The following is a 24,626-nucleotide window of genomic DNA, read 5'->3' as shown; positions in this document are numbered from 1 at the left end:
ATCTATTCTTGTAGCTCTGCCAACTTCAATATCACCAACCTTTCATCTCTATTTTTTTGCTATAGTTTTGCCAACTTCTAACATTACCAACTTTTACACCACTATCATTTCATGTAGCTCTACAAACTTCAACATCACCAGATCACTGTAAAGTGGAGATATTTTGTTGCATCCTTCTGGTCAGATGGTATAAGAGTGTAGGATTTCATATTGCCTCACTAACAAGGAAAAAGGAAGACTGCACTAATTAAATTGAGACAAACACTGGCGCAATAGAAGTGGAGTGTGAATAAAATGATCAGATGCAATCACAAAGAAATGACGGACGCTATGGACAATAATGCAATAAAGCGAAGAATATGATTTTGTAGAGTGCACGAAAATAATTTTCTTTTGTATTTTTGTGTTGTGTAAAAAAAATTTTAAATTATGAAGAGAAAACAAGATAGTAATATCTCAGTACATTTTTTGTTCTAAAGGACCCCTAATGAAACTGTGGATATGCATATTTTTTGGCATTAGATATAATAATCGTGATATTACGCTACCCCTAACTGTAGATCTTGGATCCGCCCCTGAACGCAATAAGACAAAAACAAACAATTATCCACGAACCATAAAATATTTGAAAATGTAATTTGAAACATCACCTTAATTTTTTGATAAACATAGTTACTAACTTGAAATTCAATTCTGATTATCCAAATTATATCCAAGATTGAGATGTTGTATAAGGTAATACAAGAACGACATCTGAATTACAGATTAAGCCAATTAGGCACGTAGTATATGAGGAAGCATGCATACTATACAAAAATTGACTACAATGAATCAGCAAATTAACAGAGATGGCTTTGGACTGCATCTGACATTTACAGTAGCCAATACAAAGTTAAACCATATATATGGCCAAATACTATATGCTCCGATCCTTCAATAAGGAAGTATTGACAGGTTGCAGTCTCGCCGAAAGTATCAATGGCTTCAGCCAGAGAGAAGGCAGAGACCAGAGAAAGCATTTCCACTGATTTAGAAACATAATAGAACCAGAAGAGTCGGCAATGTAAGTGGCTTAAGACATTGTCAATATGCCAGTCTATATGTGATCCACCATATCATCCGTCTCATTGTATTAGCATGGATTTGAAAAGCTCGGTCGGGAAAATTTATGAAGAAAGGAGTTGATGTTATCTTTGCACCTTCCCGATTGAGTGCATATAAACAGAAACAGACACGACACTGGCAAAACATGCTTAATCAGAAAATCTTTCCAATAATAGTGGAAGGAAATACAATAGTATAAATCACTGAAATACTGCACGAGACAGTTACTTACGTAGCGCCAAGGAAAAAGGCAAGGGAAAGATGAAACCCGAACAGGAAAACAGAGACAACCGCTGTCAGCAACATTGCCACCGAAGTGGAATACACCTGCAAAATGAGACGCATCTAAGAATGCACTTCAAAGAAATCTACTTAAGATGAAGCATGCAAGTAAAAAACAGGGAGTTTGGAGGCATCAAAATTTAGATAAAGCATGCGTAAGCCAAGTACTATAAAAGCAAAAGTCATGCTCGGCAAAGCAATAACTGTTCTTTATAGTAATTTGGCACAAGTGAAAGTTTGTGGAAACACGAAATATGCTTCATCCACAGCAACTCCTGAGAAGGCTCATGAACACACTTTTTTTAGCATCCTAAACTACAATTAAATCAAATAGCCAGGGAGAAAGTAACACTCTTTGGCTTATACATTTGATCAAGCATTGCAAAAAGGAAAAGATACAAGGATTAGTAAACAAGGAACAGCAGACAAGCCACAGATCAAACAAATTTGGTGAAAAAATCAGGACAGAAAATAGCATTTTAATTGTCTAGTATTCGTTGGCTAGATTCACTTCTACAAGTAACTCAATGGAGCAATTCATTATGAAGAGGAAGAAGCTTAAAGATTCAAGCCATCAAGAAATCGCCACAATTGAAAATGATGGAGCAAGCCTTACCTTCACAATATTGTCAGCATACTTCATCACCATCGAGACTGCAAGGCCACTACATAAGAAAGATTAAAAAGTTCATTATCCAAATAGGGAAAAAAATGACAGGTCTAAGTACAAAGGAGAGAGCAGAACGACAGAGGCGGCGGGGAGGAGTGGGAGCAAGTGACAGTCCATAAACCAGGACCCAGTGCACAAGGCACCCATCACTGGCACAGCTAGGTATCAAGTACTAGTTGAGAAACCATTCTAGGCACCTATAGTAGCTTACAAACATTTCCTACACAGCCTCCTAGCATGTACCACGATTTGCAGATACCTTGTCTATAATATATACGTATCTCAACCACTGTGAGAACTTGTCCATGATTGAACAACTCCTGCAATAACTATCTCTCTCACACACACACTCAGCGTCTTTAATTAAAACTTGAACCGAGATTGTGATATGGAGGGCATAACTCACCAAAATGGAACACACAGCAGTTATTCAAGATCCGTCCTCGAATTAATTTCTTGTATTCCTTTTTAGTCAGTCAAAAAAAAATGACTCGTTACCATAATTGAATACTTATCCCATTCTTACCATATTGTGTGCCCATCCTGTCCCTTTTCTCCCAGTTTCTCTCTCATCACATCAGTTAATTGTCTCCCACAATCATACACTTTCAATCACTTACCTTCGTTTCTATCGATTTACTTACAAATTTTTGAATCAACTTCATACACAATCTACAAAAAACCTACACTCCACTACTACAACTTTTCATATGCATACTCGATCCTAACTGAAATTTATTTGAGGTTGGAGCAAAAATTATTTTATATTTCAATCAGCGAAATCTAGTAGAGGTTACATATAATGTACCTGAGTGCGTGATTTACAATCATGAGTACAGTAACAAATGAATAGCCATGGAAGAAACCCCTGCCAAAAAAATTGAGAGAGTACACAGTTACAAGACATGTTGAGGCCATTAGCGATCTCGCATCAAAATGCTTGAAAATATAATGATTCACGTATATCTATTTAACTTAGATATCACAACTGACAAAATTGATTAGATAAAGAAAATAATATACCTACACAAAAAGGAAGGTCATAGCATAGGCTTCTGACTGTTTTGGGGAATGGTAATTTATATTGACATGCTACCAGAGATGACAATTAGCAGCTCCAGATATTGCCAAGTAAAACAAGGGCGATGCTTACAGATTACAGTACAAAAACACATAGGAATTTAGGCCAAGTTTAGTGCACAGCATAGGGCCCATGTACGTTTCAAAATATTCTACAGCAGCAAATTGATCTTGGAATTCGAAAACAATAGCTGCAATAGATAAATAGGTCTATGACTACCTTGGAACTTCTTTCATCCTGTCCAGCCAGGTTTCGCAGATGGCAGCTATGAGATAGTTAATCCCCACTCATGTTCTTCAGCATTCTACAAAACTCCTATTCAGTTCTAGTATCCCCAGCAAGCAAAGCACACAGCACGAAGCATGGTGACAAGAAGGGCAATGAAACAGTAAATGGCATTTCACCAAAGAAAAAAAGTAAACGGCTAGAGCTTTCATCCCACCTTTGAAACAATCCAAACCACCAGTTGCAAGACTATCTCTCACCACTCTGGGATCTATCAGGTATTAATATAACAAATATCACATGGCACTGATCATTCCATGGAATCCCCACACATGCTATAGCTTCCTCCAGCACTCCGAAAATCCATCTTTATCTAGCTTACTGAGCTGAACCCGAGATGTTTCACAAAAAAAAATGTTCCTAGGTTGGAAGAAGACACCCTTATAATTAAACATCATCAAATTTGAATCCGGGCAAACATCAAGAAGCAGCTCTATAGCAGTTCCACAAGAAATTTGTAAGCACTATCTTCATGCTTATCAGTTAGCAAGCAATCACTAATACACCAGTTAAATATATATCATCAATCTGATTCACAATCACAAACAAACAGGAATTTCACAGTTCAATTCAATTAATCATAACAGCCTAGTAGCATTCAATCAGATCCTGCTTTGTTGCTTCATTCATGGAACCCCCCTCCCCTCTCCCAATTACATAGAAAAAGAACTAATAAACACCTGCAAACAGAAAACTATAGATATTATAGCAGATACTGAAAGATAACATACTTGTTTGCAACTGCATCATAATCTTGAATTACTATTGCAATGGCATTGAAAATCATTCCAAAGATATACAAGTAGAAGTTCTGCACGTTTATGTTTCTCTGGGGACGCTTTTTTATTATTGCCTGGGAATACAGAATAAGCTCATCAGCGCAAAATTCAAGCGAAATATAGTTTATTACCTCTGTAATGCTCAACAAAAAGAGCCTTTGACACATTTGTATTAAATAATGCTAATAGACGAGTTATATCAGCTTTAGTTACCTCTGTATATACCCCAGCAAACCCACTCAGAAGAGCCATGATCTATAAGAAAATACAACTCATTATTCCAAGAATGATAAACAATGTTCGTTACTAGTCTGAAATTATCAGAAAAATTCCTCAGATTTACAAAACTCACAATGGCCATCACCCAACCATATAGTGGAGTTTGAAGAACACGATCAGAGCTGCATGGATGCGAAGAATGCTATTGAGCAGAGAGCACATAAAAGTAAAACAAGGTACAGGTTACAGAATATAAACTGTCAAAAGTTCCCTAGCTGAGCTCTATCAACTAATTAAAATTTTAAGGCCTATAAAAATATATTTTAATGAATAAACACATACTTCTATAAGGAATTTCTAAACTACAAGTTTGATAAGCCAAATTGAAGGTTCCAATGTCTTAAGACTTAAGAGGCAGCATCCAGTTGCTCTTGTGAGGAGTGACAAATTAAAATTAAGATTAAGAGGTTTAGAGTAAACAAGGTCAACCAAAGAAAAAATATTGCAAGGTGATAAGACAAGAGATGGCCTACATAGAGCATAGTGAGACATGTCCTTTACTCGGAACCAATAGTAGTAGGATTCATGCATGTGACCACAAGTTATAGTACCTTTTTGCTTGTAAAATATATATACTACTCCCACAGTTATTAAAATCACGATTCAAATGTTATAATCTTACGATTTTACGATTCAACATATGGTAGACGATTCGATTCACGATTCTATACTATTTCTTTTGACTAGCAAAAACCTCGCAAATTTAAATCATGCTAACAAAGCAAATAATAGATATATATATTGTTAGTTATTGCCAATATAGTAGGTAAACAACTATTTTTTCCAATTTTTAGGTTTTTTGACTCATAATTTTAGCACATTCAATGAAGATTGAGTGTAATATCTTGATTATACGTGTTTGTAGAATCTTAAGATTCTACGATTCGATTCTAAAGGTCGTTTCCGATTCAAAGAGTAGAATCCCGATTTTAAAAACTTTGCTGGTGGGTCTTGTAAAGGTTGAACCTAGTTAAGGAGTGAGGCTGCCATCGAGGAGTTAAAGAGGGAGGTATACCGTACATCAACCCGTTTCCTGATTTCAAGATGGATAAGCCCACTTTATATTACATCCTTGGTTTTTGTTCAAACGGATTTATTTTTATTTTTTTTGGGGGGGGGGGGGGTTCACGTTTCCCATCTATTATGATATATTTTGGGGACACAACTCGGTGGATGTTATCAAGCTCGTACTTTCCAGAAGTTATGAACAATAAAGGTTCTTTTAAACAATTGTACCTCTTGATTTAAGAAAGTTGCACCGGGAAGAAAATTATCTAGGTCCTAGTGTATTGTTCTACCATTCTAATCAATGTAAAACTCAATTGATGTATAGTCTAAAAATGTGTCTGTTTCACACCTCTTATTGCACTTTCTGTGCAATCCTTGCTAATTTTTTTTCCTTTTTCTCTTCATGAAAACATCAGAAACTGGAAAACTGTCAACTGCCAAATGAAACTAAGGAGCCTATTGATTTTGTTGTTGATAACCTGAATATACCACTGACAACATCATCAATGATCAACCCACTTAGCAAACCATTTTAGATCATACCAAAAGAATTAAGACTCTCACTTTGAGTTGAGCTGTGCTGTGGTGCAGCCAGCGCAAAGTAAAATGAAAGCTGCCCATTGGATCTCACTTAGCCTGAAAAATATTGCAAGTAGAATTACTCAGACATTTATGAATTTCAGCAGTCATGTTACAAAAAGTGATACTTAATTACTTATAAGTCTGGGGGAAAAAATAACGGGCTCACTGTTTCTTAAGAATGATACGATAGAGAACACCAGTGCTGATTATATTCAGGTTTTTCAGTATTTGATATCCTGGAGCATCCACATACGCGAAGATATAATACTGTTCATGTCATGGGAACATATAGTGAGAAGCCACAGCAGCACGATTTCCTTAAACTAGCAGTAACGAACCAACCAGAAGACTTGATACCTGGAGCAGATTCTTAACAAGATAAAGTGCTGCAGGTATAGGATATACACTGACTTCATCCACTGTAGTGCTTAACCTAACATGACAGCAATATGGAAACATGGAATCAGCCTCACAATTCTACATGGATGCTTAAACAATAAGATCAAATGGGAAAGTTGAATATATAAATCTCAAAAACAACCTATTTTTCCTCTGGTAGTATGCATGTGAAGAGGAGAATTCTCAATCATGTTCAATGATAAGATATTTGATGGGTAATAGGAGGACAACTTTAATCAATAAAAACTAACCTATTATCTTCAGTAACACCTTCAATTTTCCAGCTTTTGGCCAAGGCTACAAGTGATAATGCACATTTCAAAGATTCAACCTGGAAGCAAAGAAACATGGTCAGAACTTAAAATTTCAAAGTTGAAGCAGAATACCAAACAGGAATACTTGGAGCTTGCAGAATGATTCCTCAAAATTAGCTCCTGGTATTATAATGACTAACAAACAGCACGAAAAGGGAACATGGTTACAGACTATAAATCGAAAACAAAATGCTCACCAAAAAGTTTGCAGTTGTAACACTATATTCATATTTCCCAGCTCTCTTTGACCAGACGATAAGTATAGCTTGTGAACTAGTAAGTATAGTCAGTGCAAACGTAACCAGCGACCTACGCTCATAATAAGAAACACAAAGATCCAAGAGCGATTACTTTAGCAACAATAGATCTCCCCTATGTTCTCAACATAATAATGTAATGTTAAAATCAGCTAAGTTACAAGATATAAAACATACTTGCGCTTCCATTGAGATCTTCCGCCCGACAATCCTCCCAACGCAGCTACATTATTCATATAATACCAGATGAATTCATAATTATCAGCTTAAGTTGAACACTATAATTTTGCAAGGTTAAGTATCAAGCTATTGGCAAATTTTGCAACTTCAATAATCTCTTATTAAATCAAATTTACCAGAGATTATAAAATTTGGCTAGTTCAGTAATTTCAAGTCAAATTAACGGATTAAATACCTGAATTAGCTTTTCCTCGCGGAATTTCTAGGTCACCAGAGGTTTCTTCGTCTTTCTCCTAAAACAAATTTAAATAACAGAAAATCAAATCCTCTGTTTGCGCTTAATTAACAGCAATCAAATGAAGCAGCAATATATCGAAAAATTAAACGATGTAACAATTTAGGTTAACGAAGATGAATACAATAGCAAAGCTTAAATATCTTCAATAATCACGAGGAGATAAATCGCCATTATAATGCAACTATAATAATAAAAATGAAATGAATCAATTGAACAAACTATAAGTAAAAACAAAATTCCAGATAAAATTGGAGAAAATCTGCCATTGATGAAAGAAACAAGATTCATGAGATGATGAGGAAATTACAGGCAATTGAGGAAAATATGGAGGAGGAGAGAGAAAAACACCTGATCCTTGATCTTGCGATACTCCATTAGAGAAGAAGAAAAGCAAGATGTGATGAGATTTTGATCTTGAAAAGAGATTGATTACACAACGTCGTCAGTCACAGTTCACTGTAGTCTAGAGTGAGTATGTGAGTATGTTCATTTGTTCACTTCGTGTCTGAAGAAGCAAAAATTTGAAGATTGTACGGAGTTGTGAGATCTGATTTGCTGCCAAACGAAATATGAAAAATCAGGGTTTTGGGCTTTATGCGTGTAATGTAAGCATTGGGTTGGATTTCGCCGTTTGGGTTTTTGGGACTTAAGAGCCATTTTACCATATTTATGGAATGTCCTTAATTCCATAATGTGTTTGACTAAATTTGTGATTATGAAATCTTATTGATTTATCATTAAAATTAATAACATTATGTGAGATACTAGTTAAGTACTTAGATTTATAATGACTTGTATTATTTAAATATTAATTTTCTTATAACTATATTGATACATTTTTTAAAAAAAAACAAAAAACAAAAAACGCATCATATTATAAACGGTTTGTTCACCAGGTATCCCTAAAGTTTCTTAATATTCACCTGGTACCCTCGCGTTTTCCAAAAATCACCAAGTACCATGTGGTTTGGAAAAATCATCAGAATACCCTTAATGACTAACGGTCGTTAACTCCGTTAGTCATTAAGGATAAATAAACAAAATTAATCCCTAACTAACCTAATCAATACTAATTAATCCTAATTAACTCTTATTAAACCTAGTTAATACTTTCAAATCCTAATTAACCCCTCTCTCCCCAGTCCCCCTAACCCCACCACATGACCCCACCTCACCTTAATGTCCTAACCACCCAAACTTCATTACCCCCACCACCCTTGCCCCTCCCCACTGCAGGCCTTCCCCCCACCTGCCATATTAGCATCTCTTAGGCTATGTTTAGTTCACCTGAAATTTTATGATCTGAACTTATCTGATCTGATCTGATCTGAACTTATTTTTTCTGATCTGATCTGATTTACAAGATCTTATCTTTTAGATTTTTCTCAATATATAAGAAAAAATATAGTCATGTGGGGTCTTGTTTGATTCGTCTCAATGAGTACTTTATTAATATTCAATTATTATAATTTTTACTAATATGTAATGAAAGATATTTAATAGAATAATGATTTTTAAATATAAGCAAGATCTGATCTGATCTGGTCTAATCTGAACTTATTTTTTCTTATCTGATTAGATCTGAAATAAGCAAAAATAAGGTGAACTGGACATAGCCTTAGTGTGAACAAAATTCACCTTCCACTCGTGACCAAGCAGAATGCAAATGTCCATCACCACCACTCCCAGCGGGTGGTTCTCAACAACCTGAGGCTTAGACAGAAGTTAGTACACATTCAAAGCATCAAACTCCGCCTCTAGATTTGAATAGCAGCCATCACACGCGATCTGTCCAACAGTCGTCACCTACGCCGAAGCCGCATCCACCTTTTAGAGAAACCAAAAACCCAACGACCTTTGTGATCTCTAAAAGCCACACCAATACCGGCCATCGGCCAATCATCTTTCTAGGCACCATCCGTGTTGAGCTTTAGGCAACCTAAAACTAGAGGCTTACACCTTTACCTGTTGCTTTTCCTGCCACCAGCCTGCTCATCCACCTGAAAAGCTTTTCAAGTTAGTGAAAAAGTGCCACCACCCTCGAGTTCATATATATAGTTGATAATATTAATGGTCAAATATGTATCGTGGAGATTGCTAAAAAGGTAAGTGGAGCAAATAGGACTCGAGGGTAAAATACTCTTATTACAAATTTTCAACTCATTTTATGGTTGTTCAAATATAGGGTTAAATTGTCCAAATCTTTACATCGTCTTTATTTTATTCTAGCCTCTTTGTACATTTATGTAAAACAGGTAAGCTAAAATTAAATGAACGTAACAATTTTTTTTTTTACGATTTTTCTGAGCTATACACTAGCTATTTGTTTTTACCTTCATTCGTTAAAACTGAAATATATATCATAGTCAATTAAGGTTATAATTCTCTAATTGATGTGTAAGGAGATGAGGAGCAAGATGGACAAGAATAATGTGAATATAAATTAATTGTGCCCATGATATATATGAGGATAAAAATATAATCTCAATCCAAGAAAAATCCTAGTTGAGATCTTATTTTAAAAAGTGCGAGTCAAGTCCCCATAGAATGATCATATATGAAATTTAAATAATATAATCCAATTCAACACAATGTCATCTGTATTCACAAAGTGATATTGATTAGTGGTTAGTTGATTACTAGTGAAAGTTTTTTTAGAATGCAAAAAATACAAAAGTAAGGAAAGCCTTATATTAATACTGTAACTTGTCAAAAGAATAAAATAGAAAAATTAACTATCTATGAATGGGGTTAACATCCTAGTGAATCTAGAAAATTTGACATAACACTACAACATAGTTTACTGCACGATTGGACTTGGGTCAATTGAAAAGATAATGCTTCCTCTATTTCTATTAGTACCATCATTTGATATTTGGACATTATTAATCAACTAATTTTGACAAATTTACTCTGACCATTATATAAAAAAAATATAGACAAGTGGAATTTTATTAAATTCCTCGTAATATAAGAATTCAAATATTAACTTTTTATAAAATTTACTTATATAAGAAAAGTGTCTTAACATATGTAAAAAAAGAACATGGTGCTAAGTTGTATATTATAGGGTTTGCTCCCAAGACCTCAAATACATATAATAAAGTTTTAACCATTAGGCTAAGTTGTATTTAGTATTATTATTATAAAGTATTATAATAATAAATGAATTTTTTTCTTAACCAATGCATAACACGAACCTTATAACTAGTTACAACTTACAAGAGTAAAAGATGCTAGATTTATTTAGCTACTAGATTTTAGGGCCTGGGCCAACTCGTAAGACGGCCCTTAACTCCCTTGACCCCATAGTACGTACAAAAAGAGAAAATTAGCAGGAGATAAATTCTCTTTTTTTCATTTTAAAGAAAAAAATTGAGAAATGATTGTGTCGGCGGTAATGTCAACCGACAGCTTCACATGGTCCCACCCTCAGATGCATGACGACACCGCTCTTGCCACGTATGAATTACTCGCTTTTCCATTCCCGCGAATTCTCATTCACTTATAAGTTATGACTTATTCCCCGCCTCGTGAGGAAATAGGTGCGACGGTTTATCCCAACTTTGCTCGAATTTTATTTGTTTAGTCCTCCATAGAATGATAAATACCTTGATAAGAAAAACTTTACGTCCATGCTCCAAAGTCCAACCCATGCCAGCAAAGAACAGTCCGACTCTCAAGTCTCATGATGTATATTTGTATACATGGCCGTCTTAAATAATTCAGGGATCCTGTGCTAATTTTAAATTTAAGCCCCAAAATTTTTAGAATATATAACTACGACATATGTGAAAATACATACGAGGCATATAATGTCATATTTGTTATTTCAAACGACAAAATTCATAGTTGAGAATAAACTAATACTCCCTCCGTATTTTTTTATTTGCTACAAGCACTTTTTCACAAAGACTAAGGAGGGAGTGGGGACCATTGACATAAATGGAATTAACAAAAAAGCAAATAGGTAAATTGTGGGACCTATGTATTATATATGGAAACATTTACAAAATCAAGGAGGGAGTGATGGCAAATTTGTAAATAAAGTGTGGGACCTATGTACTATATATGGAAATATTTGCAAATGTAGCAAATAAATTGAAACACCCCTAAATGGCAAAATGTAGCAAATAAAAAAAGACGGAGGGAGTACTACCTAAGAACGAGAAATCTTTATCATTATTTAAAACTTGAATGTAAAAAATGAAAAATGTTAAGAGTTAATTTGGTAAAAAAAAAAAAAGATAAATTTCTAGAGTTGGTAATTTTCCACGAAAATGATACTTGATTTTTTTTTTTTGAGAAAAGCATACTTGCTTTTATTAGTTTGATGGTATATAAATAAAAGAGGAAAAAAAAGGGATCAAAAAGCTACCTTGTAGGATTTGAACCCTTGACTAAATACAAAGACAATGAATCAATATAAGGTAGTACCAATGTGCTACAACATAAACCTTTGTTATTCTATCATAACAACATAATTATAAACTGATTTGGGGGCCCTATTGACTTGGGGGCCTTGTGCAATGGGTCTGTTTGCACAGCCCATTCACGGCCCTGTTTGTATACTTGTATGTGCAAGAGGTGAGAATTTAATCCTCTATTAGACGGTAGCGAAGATAAAAAAAAAAATTCATAAATGGACAAATTTTGGTGTTAATTAGGGTTGTCTTTAACATTTCGAAGGTCCTATTTTAATCTTATACTAATTTTAAAAATGGAACCCTATTACTAGGTGTGTGCACAAATTGATTCGAATTGAAATTTGGATCAGACCAAACCGGAGATTCCGGTCCCCGGTCCGCCGAATATCATGAATCTGGTCGACCGGATCGGTTGAATCGGAATTTTTATTATTTTAGTAAATACAAGTTTATATGATAAATAAAAATTAAAAGGTAGCAAGTTAGAAATTTTAAAAACCTACTATTTATTTTTTTAGGATTATTATTATTAAAATTATTACTTTTTGATATATATAGTTTATAAATATATTTAAATAAAATAAAAGAAGATTTTTTTTTAAAAAAAATAATCCGACAGGACAAAAATTTTTCCGGTCTGATCTGGTCCCGTCCAAGGAAATGCCGGATTCCAATCCAGACGGTTCCGGTCCGATCCTGTGCCCGTGCACACCCCTACCTATTACAAACAAATGTTCTACAATGTTCAACTCCTGTTTTGGAATTTTTCATCCTATAATCGTACAGTGAACCAATTAAAAACATAATTGGTATATGTGATTTTATAGGCAATTAAATTACACAAAATTGGTTCATTGTGATTAGAAAGCAAAAGAAAAAATCATCCCAGAAAAGCATATGTGAAAGTAATCTCTCGAACTGTCAATGGCAAAAACATTCATCTGTTTCATATAATGGCAGAACTTATACAAAACTGAATTTTTTAAAAAGGCAGCAAAAAATTTTAAGACTCAAGTGAAGCACCAAAATACCCATTTCACATAGTGGAACACTAAAATCTGAAATTAACCAAGATGAACTAAAGAATAAATTACAAAATACTAAAAGTTACGCATTCCATAAACTATAGAAATGTAGAATATAAATTGCCACCAACGAAAATCTGCATCTTCAAAACAAGAATCAGAATTTTCTTCAAATTATTTGGCGATGAAATTGCTCAGATTTGAGTATAGAGAATTGGAGAGTACTTTAAATCAATCAAATGCATTTATATTTATGAATCTGATTTTTTTGCAATCAAACTTCTGATTCATATGATGTTGTTTGAGAAATTATTAAGGTTGGGTGAAAATACGTAGGGGTTAACAATTTAGTTTGACATAGAAAATAAGATTGAGAGAGGAAGATGAAAGAATGAAAGTATTATTAGAAAATGTGGTTAAATCAAGAAAATTAATGATAATTGCATAATAATGGATTATAGAAAATATAATTTTTTTATGGAAGTTGCAACTAAAGGACGAGAAGAATTTGGAGACTTGAATTAGAGGTGATCATTTTGGCCCGGTTCGGCCCGTTTTTGGGCCGGGTTTTGGGCAGAATTTTTCGGCATGCGGGCTTGGCCCGGCCGTATTTTTTTTTTGGCTTTGGGCATGTCAAAAACGATCTTTTAGTCTATTTTTTGGCCCGCAAAGCCCGCTAATTTAGGCCCGAAATAGCGGGCTTTGGACACAAAAATTCGGCCCGAATTTGGGCCAGGCCCGACTAATGGGCAATTTTTTAGCCGCGGTCCGGCCTGAACTCGGCCCGGCACAGCCCATGATCACCTATAACTTGAATGGAATATTGCCATCTTCAAGGGAGATATGAGATAAAGTGTTTTCTCTTTTTCTTGTTTTAGGGGATCGTAAAACATTCGAGGTATTATGCAAGTGGGTAGTTTGCACAGGCTTGTGAATAATAGGTTACATGTTCACATCTTCTCACCGCTTATTGTACTGTCTTCGTAACTCATATAGATAAAAAAGCACGAACCACCAATGTGGGAGTACAACTCTTCATTGGACATTGGGGGAAAAAATGAATTTTCTTTTATAAAAGTGGTCATGTACAGATATTACTCTTATTTATTTACTCATATCATAGTATTACAAAAGAATACAAAAAGGCAAAAAAAAGGACCCTACCATGATCACCCCACCTTCCATTCTTCCTCTTGTTGTTAATTGTTATGCCTTAAAATGAAGGCAGAGCAAAAGAAGGAATCAGCCAGCCTGTTTTCAAAAACCTTATAGCTGTTCTGTTCTTTCCATCTTCTTTCTCATCCCCCATTTCCTTCATACAGTCCCTCTCTCATTCTCTCTCCTCTAAACCGACACTCTCTCTCTCTCCTCAAAAAAAATCCAAAAAAATGAGCTCAATTGTTCAAACAATTCAACATAGAACTACAAACAAATCCTTACCAATTTCATCATCTCCTTCAGATAATAATCAACCATCTTTAAGAAGAAGACTTTCTTCTCTTTCTCTTAAACTTCACCCTTCTATCTCTTCTTCTCCTGCAACTTCATGGGCTTTACACAGGTCCAAATCTCTCTCCTCCATGGGAGAAAATGCTGGAAGTTCCATCAAGAAATGGTGGGATTTGGGCTGGGCTTGGGTTCTTTCTAGAAAGCCCACTTTTGTTCAAGATCTGGAAATGAATGAAGAGGAAAAACATGTTCTTGGGTTTCATAATAGAGGGAATTTAAGACACCTCTTTTTTAAGGTTAAATCTGAGGTTAGGAAACTTTTGAGATATGATGATATGTCTCTTCCTCAAACTTTTAATAAGTATGATGGGATCAGAAGAACTTCTACTTTTGCTTGAGATTTTTTTTTTTTTTTGTTTCATTTATTGCAGATTTTTTTAATAAAGATTAGTTCTTTATTATGAATAATCAATGTATTTTATGTGCTACTTATGGGTTTTTGGGGGGGATTAATTTGGGAGGTGAAAATTATAAGAAGATTTCACAAAATGGTGGGTGATTTGGAGGTAGGTTTTTGATGGGTAAATAGAAGATTATTATATTATTATTTGTAGTAGTAAGTATTCATTTATGTTACTTTATTTAATTTGTTGTTGTTTGGGGTAGAATTATTTGGTATTGTAGTGTAATTTGTAAAGTTTTTTTACACGTAATTAATATGGGTGTACGTTCTTATTATATCATTGAAAGATGAGTGATGGAAAAGGCCAAAATTTGTATGTGGATTAATTTCTTTTGTTAAAGTCAGCTTTTTGTACTTCCCGTTTCATATTACTTGCAATACTTCTCAATTCACAAACTTCGATGAATTTTTGGTGAAGAAAGAGGTACAGAGTAAAAAGTACTTCATTCAACTTTGGTTTGAAGCATCAGCCATTATAAATTGCCCCATAACATAGGTGTGTGGCCCTGATCGATCTCGGATGTAGTCAGAGCTAAGCTGTGGTGAATCGAGTGTGCCATCTGCCATGCATAAAATTATTAATTGCCCCATGTAAAATAGGCTAATTTGGCCCCTTATTCACCAATCTACTACAGTGTTATGTCTAATGTCTCCTATTGTTATTTGTAAGTACTGCTATGTTCTCCAGCAAGAGAAATCAAAGATTCTCTGCTGAACAAAATGAAAGAAAGACAAGTCTTTAGGGAAGAAAGGAGGAAAACTAGAGATGTTTCTGAACTTCTGTAGCAAGAAAAAGGGTTGCTTTCATATGAAGCATACCAACAGCATAGGATTCAAATTTGGTTTTTGTTGAATTTGCGATAATATGTCCATTTCCAAATTCCAATAGGGAAAGAAAAGGAAGTGTTACTCCTATTTTGCAACTTATGTCATGCATCCACCAGCGTCTGCGTACCTACCTAATGACTTTCTTTAAGAATGCAGGTGCCACTTGTAAATTCAGGGGTTTATTAAATATTGTCTGTATTTACTAAATATTGTTTGTATTTTTTATACGAAATTTGTATTTTTTAAAAAAAAAAAAGTTATCTCAAAAATATTAAAATTTAATAATTTTTTCAGCATGAACGGAATCGATTTTTTATTTTACCATGGTGGAAACAGAATTTTATTTTTGGTTCCACCATTAAGGCATTAACAGTAAAAAAAAAAAGGAAAATTTCAAGAAAGAGGGAGAAGAAGAAGAGGCGGGAGCTGCGCGAGAAGGGGGCTATCGAGGAGGGTTGTGTGACTCTGAGGTGGGGGTTGTGGGGGTGTGGTGGTTGCAGGGGTCTAGGCTGGCGGGGTGGGTCGGGTGGGTTAGCTGGCGTGGGTGGGTAGTGGTGGGTAGGTGGTGGTTATGGTGGAAGAACAAGCTGGGGGGAGAAAGAGTATCGTATAAATACGGATGACAAATAGTATGAGGTATTCATATACTTGATCCGTTCTAAAATAAGTGGTACACTTTTCTATTTTATATGAAAGGTTTGTTAAGAGAAGCGTGTTCATAAGAAGTAGTAGATGGTTTCATTAGTAGTTTCTTGCTTGGATGCATCATCTCTCATTTTATGAGGTATACATAGTTTTTCTCATATAATTAGAAGTCTTTTAAAGAATTTACTCTTATTCGTATAATTTTTTTTTTGGGCCCCGTTCGGGGACCCGTGATAAGATGAAGTACCTCTGCCCTCTGGGCTACCCTCACATAGGGCTACTCACCCAGAGGCCCAACGAGCCCAACCCCCTCCCCCCTCCCCCCTCTCCAACAATATTGAAATTTGCTTCCACCAAGATCCGAATCTTGGTCTCCCATGTGGGAGATAGGATACCATTAGACCCAAGGGTCTTTGGTTCTTATTCGTATAAATATGTCACTAATTAGCTAGACGTCGAGGAGTTAGTGTACCTTATTAAAGATCTTCGCAATTGTTCAAAAACTTAGGTATAGTTGGGATTTGCGAGGAGGGCCTTATAGGAGAAGATTAGCAAGTCAATATTCTAAGGAGCTAAGACGATAAATCAAATTTCGCAACTATACAAGATTACAAATCAATGAAACTTGCATAGTTGTAAGTTGCATGTATATGTTCAGATAGAAAGTTCAACTCTCTATGCAAGAGGTGCTTCATGATAATGAGCTTATTGTTACGCTGTTTAAACGAATTACGCTAATGTATTGAGAGGCATTTGAGCATCACCTTAGAAAAACAATAAGATCACCCCTAAATATAAGTTAAGGTCACATTTTTGGTGTATATAAAGATTAAAAAAAAACGAGGGAGTAATGTTGACGGGATTTAATTTCAAGAATTTGGTATTATCTATATATAAAACTAAACATACCATTGAGCTAGATTATTATTGTAAAAGTTTCTTATATTAGATTTTACCGTAGAATAGAAGATTAGTCAATAATAAGCCGCTATTTGTCTATATTTAAAAGAAAATTTCAATGATTAGTTTGCTAATATAAGCAATTATTTGGGAGGTCAGACATCTAAATGCAAGCTGTCAATATTTTTTGTTTTCATGGCAGATCATAGAGTAAAAAAGCTACAAAGGAGCCATTGTTTTCACGTTTATAACAAGCTAATTAGGTAAACAATTATACGGTTCTCCATTGACCACCAAGACATACATAAGAAATCTTATATGCTTCGATGTCTCTTCCTTACCTCGTAATATCGTAGTATCATTTATATGTTCGAGTAGGGGATGTTTTAAAATAATTAGAGTGACCGTCTATTTTTACATTAAAAGTAGGCAATGGTAAACCCAATATTAAAAAGAAAATCAGCCTAATAGTGACTAAGTTATTTTGTTTTGGTGACTAGTTTAATTCATTTAGTAATTAGGTTTACTTTTATATTAAAATTAGACGGTCTCTTTTAATAATTTTTGAATTAATTACTACATTTTAAAAGAAGATATTTTGATGAGAAAAAATTAGGAGGGATTTTGAAAAGATAATATATGAGTCATTGATTTTCTTATTCAATAGTTGATATTGCTTAAACTCTACATTATAGAGTTATTTTAGAACTATAGAGGATCCAAACACTTGTCAAAGCAAGAATGAGAAGCTTATAAGGTGGTTAGTCTATTACAAAATTGATAACATTTCGTCAACATGGTCCCTTCTAACTTGATTTCTAAATTTTCCACTAATTTTTAAATCGGTACATAAAGGTAAAAATAATATAAGGTCCTGTTCGACAATTATTGAATAGTTGTTTGCTGATTATATTAATTAGTTAATAGCTGATTGTATTAATTGATTTGACTAGCTGATTATATTAGTTGTTTGTACAAAGGTGTCTAATAAGTAGCTGATAGTTGATTGCAACATAATTGTGAAAAATGACTAATAAAAACATGTTTATAATCTATTGTTGTACCTTTTATTGTTTATTAATGTAAATTTCAACAACTTTAGAAAATAAATGTAATTGGGACACTCATTCCCAAACCTCTAATATCAAAAATCTTTTTCCCTCAACTTTTTCAGAAAGAGCTTTTTGGACTCAATCAGTTAATTAAAACTTATTACCAAACACTCAAAATAGAGGGTTGAATAATGAAATCTTTTAGGACCGGTTCTCTTCGGCATAAAACAATTGAATTGAACTTAATTGATTGGAGTTGAACTGAAGTGAACTGATCGGAGCTGAACTGAACTGAACTGAATTGAATTAAATTAAATTAAATTGAATGTAATAAATATATAAATAATATTTAAACAATAATAATATGAATATTAAATAATAATTATAATGATAAGTAATAATAATGAATAATAATAAAAGTATTTTGGATATTTTTAAATAATAGTTATAAATAAATAATATTAATAATCATAAATTAATAATAATAATAATTAATGATAATAATGATAATTAATAATAATTATTTTATATTATTTGTATTAATATATTAATACTTGATGATGATATATAATAACAATAATTTCTAAGAAGTAAATTAATATTACTATTTTAATTATTAGATTTACTAATATAATAATATTTAGTAATAAAAATAATGATTGGGTTGGACCGCGAAAATTATATCATAAACCGTCTTGACGCGATTTGATTGGTTTATGGGTTAAAAAACGTGGGTTTATTTGTTCTTTGACCTAAACCATGTTCCTCCTAATAATAATCGTAATAATAATGAGTAAAGCTATAATAAACAAAATAATATATAGAAACAACAACAACAACAATAATAATAATAATAATAATATTAATAATAATTAATACTTAATAGTAATGACATAAAATAAAAAATAATAATAAGAACAATAATAATAATAATAATAATAATAATAATAATAATAATAATAATAATAATAATAAGAGTAATTAGTAAAATAAACTATACCAACATAATAATAATATTTAACAAAATGTTTATATAAGAATGGAGCAGAACTGAACTGATTGAAGTTGAACTGAACTGATTGGAGTTGAATTGAACTGAACTGAAAATAAGATGGGGAGAACAAGCCATTAGTATGAGTTCAGACCTCTATTTTTTGCATCAAACCTCTCTTTATCAAACAAGACCATAATAATATTGGATCGAGTATCAATTAGTCTTTTAAAGTAGATCATGTTTATTTACTTGAAATAAATAAGATGATATCTTTAGTTGTTCACACATAAAAAATATAAAAAGTTATAATTTGATAATATATATCAAGACGAATCTAATAAGATCTCACTTAACTATCTTTTTCTTTATATAATGACGATAAATTAGAATCAAAATTAATCAATAAATAATGTCATTTCACCCGATATTTAAAACAGAATGGATGAAATATGCCATTCGAATAATAATTGTGATGATTAACATTAATATTTAGATGACAATAATTAAGTTGCTATTAGAGTAATTATTATTAGCACATCAGCCTCCCCTCTCCTTTTCTCTCTATAAAACCCTAGCCTCCCTTACACCTTCTTCATCAATTAGGGGGCTGCCATGGATGTTTTCATCCATGGTAAGCCCCTTTTTCCCTTTTATTTTCAGTTTTTAGTTCATTTTCTTGTTTTGTTCAATAAATTAGTATCTCTTTATGAGATTTTCTCAAACCCTTTTATGGGGTTTTTAGTTTCTGTTTTGGAAATCTCCTTCTCCCTATGGGAGTTGTGAGTATAGTTCTTTTGTTTTTAGGTATGAGAAATTATTCTCATTGGTTGAAGTTCGAGATTCAATCTGAAGAATTAGGGTTTCACAACTTCTGTAAAATTATGGAAGACTATTGGAGTACGTTCATCCCAAAATTTCCGCATCTGCAGATCGTATGCCGAACCAGAGCGAACTCACAGATTGCATTGCTTCAGATGAAGATTTTTATTAAGGCAAAATTAAGTCAAATCTGCGATGTTTACATTTCTAGGGTGATATGTATTTCTATTAGAATTTTATGTTTTTCAGAAATGACTTGTAAGTGCCGTTTGGCGAAATATTAATGAAATCCCTTTTCTTTCTTTCAAAAAAAAAAAAAAAAAAAAATTATTAGCACATCAGCACATGCTCCTTAGTCCCTACTCCCTACCATACATCACCGACAGTGGCAGATGGAACATATGCCCAAAACTATGCCGGAATTTGATGGCTATTCTTCTTTAGCCAAACATTGTGCAAATGCAACCATAGAAATTTGGCAAATCAAATATACTTATGAGAGCCTTGGGCTTGGTGCATGCATAACTTGGGCTAGTAGGCCCAGATATGCTATGTACCCCTTATCACCATACCAAACGTCATTCCATGTCCAACTAGGGGATCATATTCTTGTTCCACTTTGGATTCTTTTCATTAGAGTAATTAGACTCATATGTTGTTTTAAATTTTTATGAATTAATAATTCTACATGTTTTTTAGCTGCTTAACTTTTTCTTAATAATTAGTATAATTATCACAATATCCTATTATCAAATAAATACCCGGAAGGCGGAAGAATCCAGCTAATGAAAGACAATTTGAGAAGAAGGTCGAGTAATCAAATAAATAAGAAAGGTTTGTATGCTCATTTACAAACATTACAAACCCTATATGACTATATATAATATATAGGCAGACAGTATTGAGTAACACCTAAATCCTAATCGGAATAGATTTGTTATATCCTCGTCCGAATAGTTTGTATAATAATCATATCGTTTAAAAAGCAAAGAGTCTTCTTATAATAACAAAACAATATTAAAAGGACTTTTTTGCCCTTTGCCTTTTGTCTCACTTTTTTTAAACGTCTATTTTTTTTAACTACTTGTATGACTTTAAATTTGGCATTGATTGTCGCAAATCGCAAGTTATATTTTGATCTCTAAATTTGGCGCGGATTATTCACTGTTAATTTCATAATACCTTCTATTTTACTTGTTTGGCCACATCTTTTGACTGATTTTTTTTCTTAAAATCTTATGAGGGGTTCACTTATTGATTGATGGAATTATATTTAATTTTTTTTCTATTTGATGATATGAATTGAGCTTTAGTATTGTTTGTTTTGCATGTCTGATAGATTTGTCAGATGTTCATAATTTTACAATTAAATTTGAGAATTTGGATTTAGTGTTTTGAGGGTGTTTATAAATTTTTAAGTGTAGCTAGGGTTTCAATTCTTAACTACTTCCTCCGTGTTTTTATTCTTGCTACATAGAGAAAGTGGGGGGTTTTTAAGAAAAGGTAGAGAGAGAAAGTAGGGGACCACCACTTTTTGAATAAAAAAACATTTGTTAAGGAAAAAGTATGAGTATTTTAAAAGAGAAGGTGGGGGACCACCAACTTTTTAATAGTATTTTAAGATTTTTATGGTGAAAAGGAATCCATTTATGGTATGTAGCATCTACTATGACATTTCCATTTAAGAGAAATGTAGCATCTATAAAAAAAACGAAGGAAGTAGTTATTAGGCCCGGGCTACGCCCCGGGTAAGAAAAAATTCCAATTTATTAATATTGTACTTTAAGATAATAACACTAAATGTTATTTGGTCTAGTGGTTAAGACTTTAATTTGTGTTTCCGGAGGTTCCGAGATCAAACCCTATACTATGTAATTTCTAACTTTTTTTTATTGTTGTGAATAGGGATGGAAATGGATTGGGTTCGGGGCGGATGGAGCATCACCCGCATCCACCCGCTGCACCCGATCCATCCATCACCCGCATCCATCCCCACCCGAATCCATCCATCCATTTTTCACCGGGTGAAACGGATGGATCGGGTGATTAGTTGGTGAAATTAAATAGTATATTGTAGAAATAAAGAAAATTATAAAGAGTTTAATAACTAATTATGAAGTATCCAACAATAAGCAGTAAAATAAACAAATTATCCAACAGTATTACAAATGCCAGATTGCAATCCAGATTCATCACCTTCCATTCCCTAAAATACAGAAAATAAATCAACACATTCACCATAATTTGTTAACATATAAAGTACTAATCGTCATCAATCACCAATTATCATACAAAGTGTAGTAACTTAAACAACATTTTAATATCAAAGAGCATCATAATTGTTTAGTTGTGATTTGTGAATAAAAAACAAAAAATTAAACAACAGTATAATCCAAGAGGGGCAACTATTGTCTACATCAACCCAAAAATTGCTATAACAGCAAGAAAGAGAAGCATACTTCAGGCGTACATACAAAAAATAAAAAAAGCAATAGCATTCAAACAAAAACAACAGAAGCTGCATGAGTAAAACAAAGCAAATCCCCTTTCTTTTTCTTAACATTCACCACGATTCATTTGATGAGGTTGCCCAAAACTAGATCTAACTCGAAATTCTTACAAAAAAAAATTAATTTTTCTTGACAAAGTAACTTAAGAAGAGTTTAATTAACTTATTTGGCTTCTTTTTCCGGCGAGTTTGGCATTTTCCGGCGAGTTTGGCGTTTTCCGGCGACACTTAAAGAGGAAGACCTGAAGAGAGAGAAGGAGACTAGAGATGGTGACTGGGGAACTGAGATAGTGAATTACGTTAGGGTTTTGGGAGTTAAAGAGTTATATTACTATGTGGCAACTTTTGGGCTATGGATTTATTAAAATATTATTAACAATTATATATATATATATATATATATATATATATATATATATATATATATATATATATATTAACAAAAACGGGTGATGGATCGGGTGATAAGTTGGTGGGTCGGGTGATGGATGAAAAAGTTCACCCGAACCCGACCCGAATTCGTCACCCGGTTATCCGTCACCCGCTTTTCATCCGTTTATCTCGGGTTTTCACCCGCTTTCTTAATGCGGGTGGACCGGGTGAACGGGTCATCCACTGGATATTTCCATCCCTAGTTGTGAATGACATGGAGTATAATGCCGTTAGGGAAAACGCCACATCGCACCGTTCCTGATTTAGGCACGCCTTTTAATATATTAGTATAGATTTTTGGTGTAACTCATATGAAATATTAACGAATATAAATGAATTTTTTAAATATCTATTAGTTAAATTTTGACAGAGATATGTAATTTCAGATTTATATAGTTGAAAACATTGAAGATTTACATTTACTGTAACCCCAACATAGCTTAGTCGTTAGCATTGGCCCATTGGCTTTGCTTCTTGCTGTTTTATGGTTTATTAACAGCAGCCATTGGCTGCTAATTTTTATTTCTTCTTTGTTGCTATTCAATAAGCTCCAAAAGAGTGCCACGTGATACAATCTCTATTATATAAGTCAACATATGGGGGACACCAAAAAATAGAAAAAGGAATAAAAGAAAAAAAAATAGGGAGATAACTAACTGTTTTGTTTTGAATGAAAAAAGGGGGAAAAATAGGACATTTAAACTAACCATCCGTATTTTTCTAAAAAAAATGTAAAGACAGTTTTTCTACCCATTTAGTTTCATTTTCTACTTCATATGCTATCACACGCTATCGCACGCATTGCGTGCATGTAAGGCTAGTATCTTTAATAGAAACACCTTTTAATATATTTGTATAGATAGATTAATTCTATACATTTACTTCTTATAAAAAACATATGCAACTTACATGTTCTTAACTTGAATCAATAAATATGCAACACGTGTTATACAAACAAGAAGCATAACAATTTCCTAATTATAATAGGAAACCGCCAAAAAATAAAAATCATTATTCATACTCAAAACACTATATAAATTCGATGTCTAATAACCTAAATTCGCAAATACCAATCATAAACCATTACTATAGTTTAAGTGAATAAAAAAAACTTATAGTGAACTCCATACAGTGAGTTATAGCGATATAATGAACTTATATTTAATATAGTGAATTTTATTAATGAAAAATATATAGTGAAATTATATGCAATATAGTCAAAGATTTAATTTTAATATGTTTACATACAAGAAGATGTAGGTTGTGTAATATATATCGTGACACCTGTTATAACATATAAAAAGATACGGTTTTTGCATGATATAGTGAGTATCTAAATAATATTATAAATTGTTTTCGCATAATATAGTGAGTTTTTACATGATATAATAGATTGTTCGCATAATGTTAACGTGAGTTGGGTCCGAACAAGTCGGATTGTGATATTAATACACTACGACTTTGAAGAAAAATAAAACAAGAGAGAATTTTTTCTTTCTTAGATAAAAGCCAAAGGGGAAGTTTTTCAGTATTTTGTGGCCAAGAATATTCCATTCATGCGGTTG

The 24,626-nt window shown here is 33.2% G+C and overlaps 2 protein-coding genes across 3 annotated transcripts; one reads left to right on the top strand and one right to left on the bottom strand.

Moving 5' to 3' along the window:
• Positions 1–622: 622 nt before the first annotated feature.
• LOC104904081 (CMP-sialic acid transporter 4) lies at positions 623–8,123 on the bottom strand. Of its 2 annotated transcripts, XM_010692262.4 has the most exons (15): positions 7,867–8,110; positions 7,456–7,513; positions 7,218–7,263; positions 6,981–7,092; positions 6,721–6,800; positions 6,428–6,503; positions 6,237–6,337; positions 6,053–6,124; positions 4,554–4,602; positions 4,415–4,456; positions 4,154–4,275; positions 2,865–2,924; positions 2,003–2,051; positions 1,337–1,431; positions 623–1,239 (listed from the first exon to the last, which is right to left on the bottom strand). In XM_010692262.4, exons 1-15 carry the CDS (start codon positions 7,891–7,893, stop codon positions 1,188–1,190), a joined length of 1,041 nt encoding a protein of 346 aa, XP_010690564.1. In that variant the 5' UTR covers positions 7,894–8,110; the 3' UTR covers positions 623–1,187. The 2 variants fall into 2 exon arrangements, 1 of the variants encoding a protein (XP_010690564.1); XR_007269645.2 differs by lacking the exons at positions 623–1,239; positions 1,337–1,431 and adding an exon at positions 3,580–3,782 and having other exon boundaries at positions 7,867–8,123.
• A 6,042-nt stretch (positions 8,124–14,165) lies between these two features.
• LOC104904080 (hypothetical protein) lies at positions 14,166–15,157 on the top strand. Its single transcript, XM_010692261.4, has one exon. It carries the CDS (start codon positions 14,359–14,361, stop codon positions 14,815–14,817), a length of 459 nt encoding a protein of 152 aa, XP_010690563.1. The 5' UTR covers positions 14,166–14,358; the 3' UTR covers positions 14,818–15,157.
• Positions 15,158–24,626: the final 9,469 nt, after the last annotated feature.

This window comes from Beta vulgaris, chromosome 9, assembly GCF_026745355.1.
Source record: "Beta vulgaris subsp. vulgaris cultivar EL10 chromosome 9, EL10.2, whole genome shotgun sequence".
Lineage (NCBI taxonomy): Eukaryota > Viridiplantae > Streptophyta > Magnoliopsida > Caryophyllales > Amaranthaceae > Beta > Beta vulgaris.
This window is presented reverse-complemented; position numbering and strand designations above follow the sequence as displayed.

Bases quoted from the DNA above. Each gene is read 5' to 3' on its own strand.
- LOC104904081 (XM_010692262.4), bottom strand. From the start codon at position 7,893: ATGGAGTATCGCAAGATCAAGGATCAG. The intron at 4,276-4,414 runs GTAACTAAAGCT...CTGTATTCCCAG, and splicing joins TTGCTGGGGTATATACAGAG to GCAATAATAAAAAAGCGTCC. The intron at 2,925-4,153 runs GTATGTTATCTT...TTTTTTTGGCAG, and splicing joins TATGATGCAGTTGCAAACAA to GGGTTTCTTCCATGGCTATT.
- LOC104904080 (XM_010692261.4), top strand. From the start codon at position 14,359: ATGAGCTCAATTGTTCAAACAATTCAACATAGAACTACAAACAAATCC.